This window comes from Lipotes vexillifer, unplaced genomic scaffold (genome assembly GCF_000442215.2).
Source record: "Lipotes vexillifer unplaced genomic scaffold, Lipotes_vexillifer_v1.1 scaffold49, whole genome shotgun sequence".
In the NCBI taxonomy this organism is placed as follows: Eukaryota; Metazoa; Chordata; class Mammalia; order Artiodactyla; family Lipotidae; genus Lipotes; species Lipotes vexillifer.
In genome coordinates, this window is record NW_006790551.1 from 5,819,237 (window position 1) to 5,835,001 (window position 15,765).

Below are 15,765 nucleotides of genomic sequence, written 5' to 3' on the forward strand. Positions count from 1 at the left end.
GTACGCGGGCCTCTTACTGTTGTGGCCTCTCCCGTTGCGGAGCACAGGCTCCGGACGCGCAGGCCCAGCAGCCACAGCTCACGGGCCCAGCCGCTCCGCGGCATGTGGGATCCTCCCGGACCAGGGCACGAACCCGCGTCCCCTGCATCGGCAGGCGGACTCTCAACCACTGTGCCACCAGAGAAGCCCAACATCTCTATTTTATTTCTTTCTAACTGCAGTAACAAAAGATTAAACAATGCAGTGTTTCATCAGAACATACTTATTATATATTTGGACTTAATACGTCTATGTAACCTTAAGAAAAGTTCATAAAACTAGACAACCATCCCTCCCTAACAAATTTTAGGGCCTAATATGAACAATTTACATCAGATTACAAATATGAAAGACTTAGCATGGAGATGATCAATAAATGAATCTATCTCTCTCACACACACACATACAGACATTCAAGTAAATATTTTCTAATGACGTTTTAGAGAAAGTCACATCAATAAATTGGTATCTCTCAAAACCCAGATAAATGGCAAGAGCCTAAGAGATAATGAGAGTAACTCTTGTTTCCCTTTGACCTCAGTATTTTTTCCAAATATAAATTTGCTTTTATTACCTTAAATATTAAGAATATGTGAAAATCATTTAGGAAGCTGAGGTTAGGGCAAAATCAAACAAATGACCAAAGGATATTCAAAAGTACAAAAGTTTAGAAACCACTATGCTAAGGATTAAGAATGCAGAAAAGAAAAAAATATATATATATATACATATATACATAAAGCAAATTAATTCACAAAAATTTCAAGTTAGTTTTTTAAAGTCTAACACCCTTTTTTCTGTCATATTTTATACAATTAAATTGGGGAACTATGGTTGGTCACTCAATCTTTAGGGTTAAACTCACTAATTTTAAATTAAGAAATAAATTAAACATTTGGAAAAGCAAAAAGGTTATTTTCTTCTAGCCTCAATAGGCAGAAAGCAGAAAGTGCCACAAAGTCAAAGTAGTTTAGCCTTTCATAATAAGCTGGCTGAAATTACTAGATACTAGATTAGTTTAACTGCTTTCTTCCCTTATTATAGAGACAATATAGGCTCAATATAAAAATTTAGAAGAATAAAATACAAACTGTCTGTAGTACTATTATACAGAGATTAGCCACTGCTTGCATTAGTTTTGACTAACGTCATTTCACACTTAAATTTTAAAAATGAATACAGTATTTGATTTTAAATAAAAATTACATGTATCTACTTTTGATTATGAACTAATCCTTTTAAAAAATGTTTAGTAACTCTCAATGCCTGCCTCAAACTGTGTACCAAATAAATGCAAAAAGTATCCAGAATATATTAGTTTATTCTCTATTATTTTCAACTTCTAAGTTTCTATTGATTTCAGTAATAATTGCTATCTTCCAAATACAAACTGAAAAAAAAAATTTCTGAAAAAAATCCTAAAGGAAGTTCCTCTCCTAATGCTTTCATAAGTTTATGCTTCAATTTTCTCTATTACATCAAGTAACCAAACTGAAATCTATAAAATTAATCAAAAATATAAGAATTACTGCTTAATATGCACAGGACACATCTTCTGAACAGGAAACATATTTTTCCCTATGTTAAGTACAAAATGTATTGTAGTCATAAAACATCAAAAATGTAGTTGATATGGATAACTGATTACACTGAGTCTAAATTAAATTTTAAGCATCACTTAAATTGATTTAATTCAAATAAAATTCACCCAGTCACTAATGGTGAATAAACTGAACCCTAATGACTCATATTCAGGAAGAAATGTTTAGCTTCATACTCAAAATTTTAAATTAAACTAGAGCAGTGTTATTCAAATTTTTTCAGATATCAGGATACCTGGAACTCATAGCACTTTTGCTAACCACCTAAAACACTGATTAAACTTCAAAACTATTAAATAAATAACTTTTGGCAAAATCAGACCCCTTCTTACAGTAGGTTTTATTATATACACCTGAGAAAAATTATGGGTGGGGATGTGGGGGAGTGAACCATTATGTATTTGATTTCATAGCAAGGCTCAATTCGGGTTGCGCCTCTGAAGAATAGTTTGAGAAACACTAAACTAGAAAGCTCTAAACAGCCACATTTATATGTGCAATTTACGTTAGATCTTCCAATGCCTTTTAAACATTTAAAAATGCCAGCAGCGGGCTTCCCTGGTGGCGCAGTGGTTGAGAATCTGCCTGCCAATGCAGGGGACACGGGTTGAAGCCCTGGTCTGGGAAGATCTCACATGCCGCGGAGCAACTGGGCCTGTGAGCCACAACTACTGAGCCTGCGCGTCTGCAGCCTGTGCTCCGCAACAAGAGAGGCCGCGATAGTGAGAGGCCCGCGCACCATGATGATGAGTGGCCCCCGCTCACCGCAACTAGAGAAAGCCCTCACACAGAAACGAAGACCCAACACAGCCAAAAATAAATAAATAAATTTATTAAAAAAAAAAAATGCCAGCACCTAATAACTTCCTCAATTATCAACCATCTCTGATATGCTTTTGTCTTCTGCCTTTAGAAAACACAGATCTGGCTCCATTGAAGAGCAATCTAGGGTCACCAGGGCCCTAAAAGACAACAGAACTCTTGTATGGACACACCACATACTTGCTTACAGACTTCATCTAGTTAGGCCTGCACGGAACTGGACTGAGCATCATGAGTTATCATTTAAAATCCCATTTAACTATCAAACTCTTAGAGGAAAACATAGGCAGAACACTCTTTGACATAAATCACAGCAAGATCCTTTTTGACCCATCTCCTAGAGAAATGGAAATAAAAACAAAATAAACAAATGGGACCTAATGAAACTTCAAAGCTTTTGCACAGCAAAGGAAACCATAAACAAGACCAAAAGACAACCCTCAGAATGGGAGAAAATATTTGCAAATGAATCAACTGACAAAGGATTAATCTCTAAAATTTACAGGCAGCTCATGCAGCTCAATAACAAAAAAATAAACAACCCAATCCAAAAATGGGCAGAAGACCTAAATAGACATTTCTCCAAAGAAGATATACAGACTGCCAACAAACACATGAAAGAATGCTCAACATCATTAATCATTAGAGAAATGCAAATCAAAACTACAATGAGATATCATCTCACACCAGTCAGAATGGCCATCATCAAAAAATCTAGAAACAATAAATGCTAGAGAGGGTGTGGAGAAAAGGGAACACTCTTGCACTGTTGGTGGGAATGTAAATTGATACAGCCACTATGGAGAATAGTATGGAGGCTCCTTAAAAAACTACAAATAGAACTACCATACAACCCAGCAATCCCACTACTGGGCATATACCCTGAGGAAACCAAAATTCAAAGAGTCCTGTACCAAAATGTTCACTGCAGCTCTATTTACAATAGCCTGGAGATGGAAACAACCTAAGTGCCCATCGTCGGATGAATGGATAAAGAAGATGGGGCACATATATACAATGGAATATTACTCAGCCATAAAAAGAAACGAAATTGAGCTATTTGTAATGAGGTGGATAGATCTAGAGTCTGTCATACAGAGTGAAGTAAGTCAGAAAGAGAAGGACACATACCGAATGCTAACACATATATATGGAATTTAAGAAAAAAAAATGTTATGAAGAACCTAGGGGTAAAACAGGAATAAAGACACAGACCTACTGGAGAACAGACTTGCAGATATGGGGAGCGGGAAGGGTGAGCTGTGATAGGGCGAGAGAGAGACATGGACATATATATATACTAACAAACGTAAGGTAGATAGCCGGTGGGAAGCAGCCGCATGGCACAGGGATACCAGCTCAGTGCTTTGTGACCGCCTGGAGGGGTGGGATAGGGAGGGTGGGAGGGAGGGAGACGCAAGAGGGAAGAGATATGGGAACATATGTATATGTATAACTGATTCACTTTGTTGTAAAGCAGAAACTAACACACCATTGTAAAGCAATTATACCGCAATAAAGATGTTTAAAAAAAAAAAAAAATCCCATTTGCCTCCACCTTCACCCTGATTTCCCTAACTTCTCAAATCCTTTGATCTCTGGTTTTCTGAACTACTGGGGCTGCCATCCCAAAGACTATGACACAATCTAGTTTGGCTTGATAATTGTTTATATCTCCCCTCCCCACCTCAACCAACTTGCAGGGATGAGTAAACACAATTATACTTCTTTTCTATGCCAAATACACACAGTGCTGAGCAAAGAACTCAACAAATATTTGACCAGTTTTTAACCAATTCATTGACATCTCTGAGATTTCTGAGGTTTTCTTCAATGCTCCTTTCAACTGAAAAAGCAGTATTCTTTACCTTATGAGAGCTTCTTTAATGCCTTGTCTGTCTTCCAGCTTATTTTCAACTCTTAACAAGGCTGGTATGCCATGGCTTTCAGAGGAGAAAATGTGCAGTGACAGAAAGTCAGCCCAGTGATTTAAGCAAACCAAGAACTCAGCACCATGGAGTTTTGAAAGTGACTACAGGGGCAGCAAAAAGGAGGGCAAGCCAGCAGCCCAAATTCTTTTAAGAAACAGCTTGGGAGAACAGAGCTTCCTTCCTTCCCTCCCTCCCTCTTTCCTTTCTTTTCTTTCTTTCTTTCCTCCTCTCATTTTTTATTTTTCAGAATATGTTAAAAGGTAGGTACCCACCTACTTAACCGCTTTATACAGTAAATTTTCATGACAGGGACTTCCTTGGTGGTGCAGTGGTTAAGAATCCGCCTGCCAATGCAGGGGACACAGGTTCATGCCCTGGTCCAGGGAGATCCCACATGCCAAGGAGCAACTAAGCCTGTGCACCACAACTACTGAAGCCTGCACGCCTAGAGCCCATGCTCCGCAACAAGAGAAGCCAAGGCAATGAGAAGCTGGCGCACCACAACATAGAGCAGACCCTGCTCGCCACAACTAGAGAAAGCCCGCGCGCAGCAACAAAGACCCAACGCAGCCAAAAATAAATTAATTAATTTTTTTTAAATTTTCATGACAAATCAGTTTGTACATATTTTTCACTTTTCTAAATTTAATGTGCCACAAATTTTTTTTTTTAAATAAGTCTCTGAAAAGTACGGTAGTCCCTCGGTATCCACAGCAGATTGGTTCCAGGACCTGCTGGAGATACCAAAATCCACTGATGCTCCAAGTCAGCCCTCCACATCCACAGTTCTGAATCGATGGATTCGACAGACCTCGGATCATGCAGTACTGCAGTATTTGTTGAAAAAAATCCACACGTAAGTGGACCCGCACAGTTCAAATCCATGTTGTTCAAGGGCCAACTATATAAATATTCAAATTATAAACCCAATTTTTATAACATAGAGGAGGCTCAAAAAAAGTAAAACAAGAAATCACAGCTCTTAGCTTACCATATATGGGGGTAAATGTGAAGTGGTTCAGATGACAAATATTATAGGCTTCAATTCTAACATCTTTCCAGAGGCCCTGGGTAGGAAAGGAAGGCCCCCAGTCCCAGCTAAAGGAACACTGTGCCTGCAATTTTAAGGGAAAAAAAGAAGATCGATTCTAATTACCACGAGACTTAAACATTATGAAAACCCTTTTCTTTTAAAATATTATGTACATGTGTACTAGTTTGCTAGGGCTGCCATAACAAAATACCACAAACTGGGTGACTTAAACAATAGAAATTAACTTTCGCATAGCTCTGGAGGCTGGGAAGTCCAAGATCAAGGTGTTGGCAAGTTTGGTTTCCTGGGCTTACAGATGGCCACCTTCTCACTGTGCCCTCACATAGCCTTTTGTATACACACACACACACACACACACACACACACACACACATGCCCCTAGTGTCTCCCTCTGTTGTCCAAATTTCCTCTTCTTATAAGGACATCAACCATACTGGATCAGCAGTAATCCTAACGGTCTCATTTAACTGAATCACCTCTTTAAAGACCTCATCTCCAAACAGAGTGACATTTTGACCTTACTGAGGGTTAGGACTTTAATATACAAATTTGGGGGGCACAGAATTAAGTCCATAATAGCGTGTGTGTGTCCCATATACAGCATCAAACATGACCCCAAATGATCCTCTCCTGGTATTCAGGTCCTTGTGTAATCCCCTCCCCTTGAGTACGGATTAAACCTAATGAATCACTTCTAACCAACAGAATACAATAGCAGTGAGAGCACGTCCAAAATTAGGTTATAAAAGAGTGCACCTTCTGTTTTGGGTGCTCTGTCAGCTCTCTCTTGGCCAAGGGGGAAGTCAGCTGCCATGCTGTAAGGCAGCTCTGTAGACAGGCCCACATGAGTGAGCCTGGAAGCCCATCTGAGGCCTGCCAATAACCACATGGGTGAGCTTAGGTAGGCCTCATCCAGGCTTAAGGTGACTGCAGCCCTGGTCCACAGCTTGCCAATAACCTCATGAGTGACCTTGAGCTAGAGGTACCCAGCTAAGCCACACCTGCATTCCTGACTGACAGAAACTGTGATAATAAATGTTGTTTTAAGCTGATAAGTTTTGGTATAATTGTTACACAGCAATAGATAACTAAAAAAATAACTAATCTATCAACCTAGGCAACATAGTTAAATTTGGCAGAAATGTTCTAAGACCATAAAATCTAATTATGTACATTTATTCTTCAAAAGCATATTACACTGAAGTAACACAATACTCTTTGAATTTCTCCCAAATATCTCTGCACCCACTATCATATTTAAATGTAATAACTATAAAGAATGAAGAAACATATTGAAAGATAAAGATACAACAGTTTAAGAAACTCTAACTAGAGTTTCTTGCCAACCCCTATTTCCTCCAGTAAGAATTCAGAAATCCTGGTTTCTGAACTTACAGCCCAAAAACAATCATTTCAACCGGAGCAAAGGTGCAGAAGGCTAGTAATAAGAATCACTCATAAATATGAACCCTACAGTCTGGTGAAAAGTTTGATAAACCCAGGTGTTTTTTTAAAAAAATTGTAAAGGGGAATTCCCTGGCGGTTCACTGGTTAGGACTCCGCGCTTCCACTGCAGGGGGCATGGGTTCAATCCCTGGTCAGGGAATTAAGATCCCTGCAAGCATCGTGGCATAGTCAAAAAAAAAAAAAATTGTAAAAGTACATTATCAGTCACCTATTTTTCTTCTTTTTCCAACGTTATCTAAGTTCTGAAGCACTCCTCAAGAAGGAAACCTAGAAAGACAAGCTCTCTACAAAAATTCTTGTAACTTTTGGTTCTTTTTTCTTTTTTTTTTCTTTTTTTGCGGTACGCGGGCCTCTCACTGTTGTGGCCTCTCCTCTTGCGAAGCACAGGCTCCGGATGCGCAGGCTCAGCGGCCATGGCTCACGGGCCCAGCTGCTCCACGGCATGTGGGATCCTCCCGGACCGGGGCACGAACCCGTGTCCCCTGCATCGGCAGGCAGACCCCCAACCACTGTGCCACCAGGGAAGCCCTGGTTCTTATTTCTAATTTTTAAATCCCACTAAGGGGGCAGGAAAGAGATGCCCAACTTCTGAAATACAACTGGAGTCTTCAAACAAGAATTTCATACGCCCTCATCCCATCCTCAAGGCTAAAGCCCCTCCATTGCGAGATTGTTACCTTGCGAATAAAGTTGACATGGCATTCGCCATCCTGCACACGTGGAGGGCAGTTGGGGGGCACGCTGTAGTGAGTGTGAACTTTACTCCTCTGGTCCGCATATATCACTGGTGACTGGAAATGCACCTCAAGGATGTTTACTGCTTGGACCACATGTGTAATATCAAAGCTCTAAATTAAAGGGAAAGAACAAATGTGAAAGTAGCCTCCTGTGTAAAATTTTAGATATAGGCAGAATGCATGAAAGACGCATAAAATAATTGAAATCTTTAGGTTTAGCCTTTTTGCAGGAGAAAGCACTTCTCCAAAATAGTATAACTTAGTTGCCTACTTTTAGTTATAACTGATCACATTCTCCTACCCAAACATAGATTTCTAGGTTTTCTCCTGCTGTTTTTACTGACAGATGATGGTCCTAGGCAAATAGAGCAAGCAGAGACTATCTTTAGCCCTGGAATGTCTGCTCTGGCTATTTACACATGGCTTTGAATTGCCTAGGATTTCCTAGACACTTCGTGATAACCTGGCTCTCTGCTATGCATAGTATGTATTTCTAAGTCATAAGTTATTTTTGTTTTGATAAGTCTACCCTTGAAAGGGAAGGGAGATCAGGATACAATCTCTTAGGGTAACTGTTCCAGAAAGGAAGGAACATTTTCTTTTAAAATGGTTTGTCAACTGTCATTTCCCATGAAACTCTGGATTACCAAATAACAGAGAAGGGAACAGCATTTGTCAAACATTGCCTATTTGCCAAAAACTAATACTGATCACTTTATATAATTAGCTCATTATATCCTCACAATAATTCCATAGGGTTTGAGTGTCTTCATCATTCTACAAATATGGCAACTGAAAGATAAAGTAACTTACCCAGTGCATCAAAGGACCTGTACTTGCCACTCATGATAACAATGAACGCAAATACATACAAGTGGTTCTTTTTAACCTGATGTCATTATGTACTTACATAGCTTCTGAACATGTTGTCTGTTTCGCCAACAGGAACATTATTGAGCAGGACTGCTGTAACTGTATCGACGCCTTCCAAAACCAACTTTACTTTACGCCATTTGCTAAAAAAAGATTTTTAAAACAAGATGTACAGAACATTAACTTAGATAATTAGCCTTTTTTTATTGTTAAGAACGAAAGGAATAAATATTTCACAGAAAATATACACTCTTAGAAGGGAGTTTGCAATGAAATTTTCAGAAATATTGCTTTAATACATTTTTATGTTGAGCGATCCAGTTTAACTTTCTTCAAAATATTTCAACCACCATAAAATCATGAGCATGACTTCTAATTTCCAGGCATTGACTTGTTTCCTAGAACTTCACAAATTCTTATAAGAACCAAATTAAATAACAGACATAAAACATTGTCACAAACTATTATATTTACTAACACTAAGAGAACGCATTAACCAAGGAACAATTATCTATGAGTAAACATTATGTGCCCAGCACTCTGCTAAGCCTTACAGGGAACTAAAACAGTCTCTGAATTTAAGGAATCTGCAATCTGGTTAGCATTGAAGCCTAAAACACAGGAAACAAAGAGAAAGCTTTCTATCTCTTCTACTTTGTGGTACAGTCTTGCTGGATAGATTACAAGTGCTATCAGAGTTTATGTCATAAGGAACGACTTCAAGAAGGAGACAAGAGTTTAAAGAACAAAATAAATAAAATGTATACCCATACAATAAAATAGCACTCAGCGGGCTTCCCTGGTGGCGCAGTGGTTGAGAGTCCGCCTGCCGATGCAGGGGACACGGGTTCGTGCCCCGGTCTGGGAAGATCCCACATGCCGCGGAGCGGCTGGGCCCGTGAGCCATGGCCGCTGAGCCTGCGCATCCGGAGCCTGTGCTCCGCAAGGGGAGAGGCCACAACAGTGAGAGGCCCGCGTACCGGGAAAAAAAAAAAAAAAAATAGCACTCAGCAACAAAAAGAAATGAATTACTGGTGAATGTGACGACACAGATGAGCTTGAAAACATTATTATGCCAAGTGAAAGAAGCCAGTCACAAAGGACCACATGTTGTATAATTCCATTTCTTTGAGACTTCCACAAGAAACAAATCCACAGAAATAAAAAATAAATGAGTGGTTGCCTAGGGCTGAGAGAGAGATGGGGGATGGAGGTGCAGGAAGTGGTGCATGATTGGCAAGAGTAAGCAGCATTTTCACAGACATGCAGAGAAAGTTAAACTTGATCCAACAATCGAAAGGAAGACACCATCACTCTTAGGCAAGAATGTCATGGTAAAACCAAAATCTGGGAAAGATGAATCTTATGTTTCTGCATACAAAAGACTGGAGAATAATAAAGGCCTAGGCAAAGGCGGAAAGTTGGAAATGAGGAGGCAGGGGCTGAATCAAGAGAAATGATAGGCAAAAATTAACAGGACTCAGAAACAGAGCGAATACAGGGAGATGAAAAAAAGATACGATGAGCCAAAAACTCCTTGGGCACAGAAGATTGGGAAGAAGGTATTAGAGTGAGAGAAATAACGAGGTTGCTAGAATATAAAGCAAGCTCTCAGTGGGAAAGTCAATTGGTTAAATTTCGGATATGTTGAGCTCAAGGTGAAAGAGGACCCCCTATTAGAGATATTTTAAGTATTATCTGGAAATAAGAGCCTGGAACACAGTAATTCCATGATATTGAGCACTATTTTCTGGCTTTATTTCTTTTTTAAGAAGTTAGTAAATAATTACCCAAGAAAAGGTCATATTAAAGGGACAAAAGGGTTTTTTTTTTAATTTAGCAATAATGGAGGTAGATACAAATTGGGTTACATTCTGCTAAATAGAACATTACTGAAAACTATACCATGGTTTTCCTCGTGGCCTCATGACATAATCTAAGGCCAATGCCTTAGTTTCAGTGGCTGGTTAACACTACACCAAACAAAGGATGTATCTCTGATCCTACTTGACAATATTGTAAATATATACACTCTATGGATTACTGGGAGGGCAGGGAAAAGGAAAGGCAGATAAGAGAATTGACTAGGTCGAGGTGACTCCATTATAACCACTGAGAAAATGATTGAATAAGACATAATTTTGTGACTAATGATCCGTGGCACCACCCTCATACACAAGTCAAAACATAAATCATATATATTCACTTTTATAGTACAGGCTCTAGTCTGACAATGTTCTGATATGCAACCTAAACAAACAAAAGATTATTGCAGACAGAAAAAGAACAGAAGTTCAAATAATAATAATAAATAAATACATAGATATAAATATAGATATACACACATAAGTACCTCACGTCAAAAGGAACTTTAAATTTCTTGATATAGGTCCAGTTATCCAAGGCGATCCATCGGTAGTTAAGGTTATTAAATCTGTAGTAAGGATCCTGTTGATAAAAATTATGGTAGGTGATTAAATATGCAAAAATAATTAATTAAATAAACATGAAATAAACTATCAATGATAGCTATTTATTACCTAAAAATTAATGAACTTTTGGCCTAAGAGTGCAAGCATTTCATATGCCGACACATCCCATCCTCAAAGCTAAAGCTTCATCTGTTTAAGAGACCATTACCTTCCAAACAAAGTTGCCATGGCATGAGCATACTAAAAATACTAAAAATAATTTTAAATGGAAAAAAAACCCCAACACAATCAAAATACCTGAAATGAAAGAGCTCTGAGATACAACTATTACATAGTTTCATTATGAAAGAACATGTGTGGAGATGAAGATTAGCTTCCCCTGTTAAAACCAAGCACAGAACCTGCAAGGTATCAGCAGAGAATGAACGGCAGCACTTCTTATGGTGCGCAGCCATCAGCCACTCACCGCCCTCTGGTTCTTACTTTGCGTTCTGCTGCCACTATCCCAGCTGGCCTCAAGAGGAACACTTCTCCTCTACTGCCCAAAGATCAGCAAAACTCCCACTCCTTGGATTTACTCAGCATTTACAAAGTTATTTTTCACTCAGCTTTACTAAGTGAACACAAAAAGGATCTCTGCAGAGAATATACAGGCAGAATAGATAGCGTCAAACTTACAGATCTCAGGTTTCCTATATTAGCCTAGCCTAGGTCAGCAAACTACAACCCATAGGCCTAATGCAGCTCACTGCCTGTTTTTGCATGGCCAGTGAGCTAAGAATGGACATGTGTCGATAAAGAAAGTTTTACTGGAGCACAGCCAGGCCCATTCCTTTATAAATTACATACGGCAGTTTTCATGCTACAGTAGCAGAGTTCAGTAGACATGACAGAGACCAAATGACCCATGCAGCCTAAAATAGTATCTGGCCCTCTGCCCTAGACAACTGGCCTGCTGGGTGTTCACAGATGCTCTTCCATCTCAGCGTCCAGCCCCAAGTCCTCACTTCCATAATCCTTACCTCTTTCTTCTCCTACTCATTTTCTACCCTTTACCTCTCAGATGAGGGCTCCCAGGCAGGAGGTGGAACAGAAAATGGTAAGAGAAGTTTCTCAGCTCTTATGTCTGTGAACACCACCACGGCTACGTAGAGGGACACAGCACAGGCTCAGAGGGCTTCTCCCTTCCAACTGGGACAGGTCCAAGGGTGATTGCCTCAGGAACTGCAACTCCAACTTGAGAGGGAAAAGCCAACTTTGTCTCAGTTCCACAGAGGTAAGGGCTGGCCACTGGCAACAGCTAGCTGAGCACTTGCCCTGAGAACAAATCCGCAAGAGGCACTATAAAATCACGGGGTGTGTATCAAAATGGAGAGAAAGGTATCAGCCAGAAACTGCTCCAGACTGGAAGAAATAATTTTGATAAGATACCAAGGGGGTGGGGGGACTTCTCTGGTGGCCCAGTGGTTAAGAATCCACCTGCCAATGCAGGGTACACGGGTTCGAGCCCTGGTCCGGGAAGATCCCACATGCCGCGGAGCAACTAAGCCCGTGCACCACAACTACTGAGCCCGCGTGCCACAACTACTGAAGCCCGCGCACCTAGAGACCGTGCTCCGCAACAAGAGAAGCCACCGCGATGAGAAGCCCGCGCACCGCAACGAAAGTAGGCCCCGCTCACCGCAGCTAGAGAAAGCCTGCACGCAGCAACGAAGGCCCAACGCAGCCAAAAAAAAAAAAAAAAAAGATACCAAAGGGGCAGTCAGTGGTTGACAAGATTTAATAACAACCAATAGAGCTTCCCTGGTGGCGCAGTGGTTGAGAGTCCGCCTGCCGATGCAGGGGACACGGGTTCATGCCCCGGTCCAGGAAAATCCCACATGCCGCGGAGCGGCTGGACCCGTGAGCCATGGCCGCTGAGCCTGCGCGTCCGGAGCCTGTGCTCCGCAATGGGAAAGGCCACAATAGTGAGACGCCCGCGTACCGAAAAAAATAATAATAATAACAACCAATAATCACCAAACTGACTTTTAAGGTCTGGTTAATGGTGAGCTTTCGTTCTGCTAAATGGGGTGTGCCAGGCCCAGCCCACTTGCTTCTTTTTCTTCTCTTCCCCACACGCAGGACTCAGCCTCTCCAGTGAGCTAACATGGAGTAAATATTTAAGGACACAGGTTTGAAGAGGCACCTAGTTATTAACCTGCCCATGTGTCTCTACCCAGCCCTATTTATAACTCTACACTGTGGACTTAATCCAATATATTTAAAAATATCATGAGAAGAAAGGTGTGAAGGCTAATGCAGTTGCAATATGTTAACCTGCGGAGCCTCAGGGCTGGGTGATATCTGGCTTGTGGGGCACAAGACTCTTTCCTATCCCCCAGCTCCTTGAAGGAAGCTGCATGTCAAGCTCCAGAGGGTAATCTTCTCAGATAAATTTTTTCTAGACAAACAGAATTTAGAAGTTAAATATTTTCTCTTACTTAAAAGAAGCCAATCTGAAAAGGCTACAGACTGTATGATTCCAACTATATGATGTTCTGGAAAAGGCAAAACTATGGAGACAGTAAAAGGATCAGAGGGTACCAGGGATTAAGGAGGAAAGAAGGATGAATAGGCAGAGAACAAAGGATCTCTAGGGCAGTGAAACTACTCTGAATGATACTATGATAGTGGCTACATATCATTATACATTTGTCAAAATCCATAGAATGTACAACACTAAGAATGAGCTGTAACATAAACTATGGACTTCTGGTGATAATGATGTGTCACTGTAAGGTTCACTGATGGTAACAAATGTACCACTCTGGTAGGGGGTGTTGATAGCGGGGCAGCTGTGCATGTGTGGAGACATATAGGAACTGTCTGTATTTTCCATTCAATTTTATTATGAACCTAAAATTGCTCCAAAAAAATAAAATTTATTTTAAAAAATTGCTCTAAGGGCAAATACCTACCTCCCTAAATTAAAAGTTGCAGAGACTCAGATTACATTTATAATAACTACTGCAAATGCTAAGCAACCAGCTTAATTTGGTTCCAGAGTGGTCTGATCCCCTTTGCTCATATTAAAATTCTGAGTCCTATTTAAAGCAAATAGGACTACGTTCAGCATTACATCTGATGACTAAGGACCCATGTAAGTGATTGAGTTCATAAGCAAACCCATGAACCCTAAAGACAGTAACAGTATCACTTGTTGACCATTTACTTTATATCAGCCTCCAAGATAGGCACTCATTCACTCTTACCTTCATAACAAAGATGTGCTGTAAATACCGTTCTGTACAGGAAGAAACTAATGCTCCAAAAGGTGAAGTGTCTTTCCTGAGGTCCCATGATGAAGCAGAAGTACATCCAGGCATGAAACAAACTCAGTCCAACACCAAGGTCTACATTTTTTCAACTGTGCTTCAGTGCCTCACACCATATTTACCTACACTTCGTGTGTGTGTGTGTGTGTGTGTGTGTGTGTGTGTGTGTGTGTGTGTGTGTGTGTGTGTGCCTCGGCATGTGGGATCTTCCCGGACTGGGGCACGAACCCGTGTCCCCTGCATCGGCAGATGGACTCTCAACCACTGCGCCACCAGGGAAGCCTCATCATCATATATTTTAAATGAAGAAGTAGCTTACAAAACCATCTCAGGGACTGACTTCATCTTTATATTATTATATTTGTTTGTATATACTTAGAAAAGTCTGGAAAGATATACATGAAAAATTTTACCTCTGCTTAATAGTATGCTTTTTATTAGCTTTTTCCTTCTTCTTTATATTTTATATTTCTCTGCATCAATATTTATACAGTAAGTATTAAACATTTATTATTCTTTTTAAAAGAATTTTAAAAGAGAATAAGAAAATTCAGTATATAAGAATTTTGTGCATGATAAAAGTAATGTTTTGTATCAGTGGACAACAGAGAAATTGTTCAAATCATGTGATATAGAAAACTGTTTAACTATTTGAAAAAACTCAAATGGATCAAAATTTTAAATACAAAAGAGGAATTATAAAAATACTAAAAGGAGGAAATATAGGTAAATATTTATTTAATTGGGAGAGAGGAAATTACTTCCAAAGCATAATACCAAAGACAGAAACAATCATAAAAGAAAAAAAAGCTTACAAGATTTCAACATATAAAACTTTAAAACATGTATATGACAAAATATATCACTAATGAATGGGAAATTTTTGAAAATATATAACAGGCCTAACAAATCTATATTTTAAAATATGAATAGTCAATAGAAAAATAGATAAAAAACAGGAATAAGTAAGCCCAAATCACCAATAAGCATGAAATAAACATATAAAAGGTGTTTAACCTCACTAGAAAGTAAATTGTTTCTATTTTTATTTTTTAAAATAATATCCAAATCTAGCACTTAAAACAAGTACTCCAATAAAGTCATGATGGGAGTGTAAAACTGGTACAATTTTTATGGAAAACAACTTAGAAGTACATAGCAAAAGACTAAAAAAATGTATACCCTTTTGAATCAACAATTCCACTTTTAAAAATTTGTCCAAGAGAATAAGGATGTACACTAACTAAAATGTAGCTAAAAATATCTTCCCATCATTGCAGAATAAAATCCAAAAGTTATTCCCAATGGCCTACAAGCCCTGCATGATCTGCCCCAGATGGCTACTTTGAAATCATCCACCTGCCCCCCAGGTCACAGAGCTACAGCCACCTGGCCTGCTTACTATTCCTGGAACTCATCAAGCATGTTCCTGCCTCAAGGGCTCTCCCCTCCTCACTGCCATCTTTTCTTCCTTTTTGCTGGGAAATCGCTT

At 39.6% G+C, this 15,765-nt stretch overlaps 1 protein-coding gene across 1 annotated transcript in view; it reads right to left on the reverse strand.

Moving 5' to 3' along the window:
* Positions 1-15,765, reverse strand: part of MANBA (mannosidase beta) — a 133,063-nt gene that overhangs the window by 114,954 nt on the left and 2,344 nt on the right. The window contains exons 2-5 of the mRNA XM_007463815.1: positions 10,878-10,972; positions 8,562-8,667; positions 7,592-7,762; positions 5,385-5,508 (exon numbers count right to left, since the gene is read on the reverse strand). Of these exons, the coding sequence (XP_007463877.1) occupies positions 5,385-5,508; positions 7,592-7,762; positions 8,562-8,667; positions 10,878-10,972 (496 nt within the window). The remainder of the gene's footprint in view (positions 1-5,384; positions 5,509-7,591; positions 7,763-8,561; positions 8,668-10,877; positions 10,973-15,765) is intronic.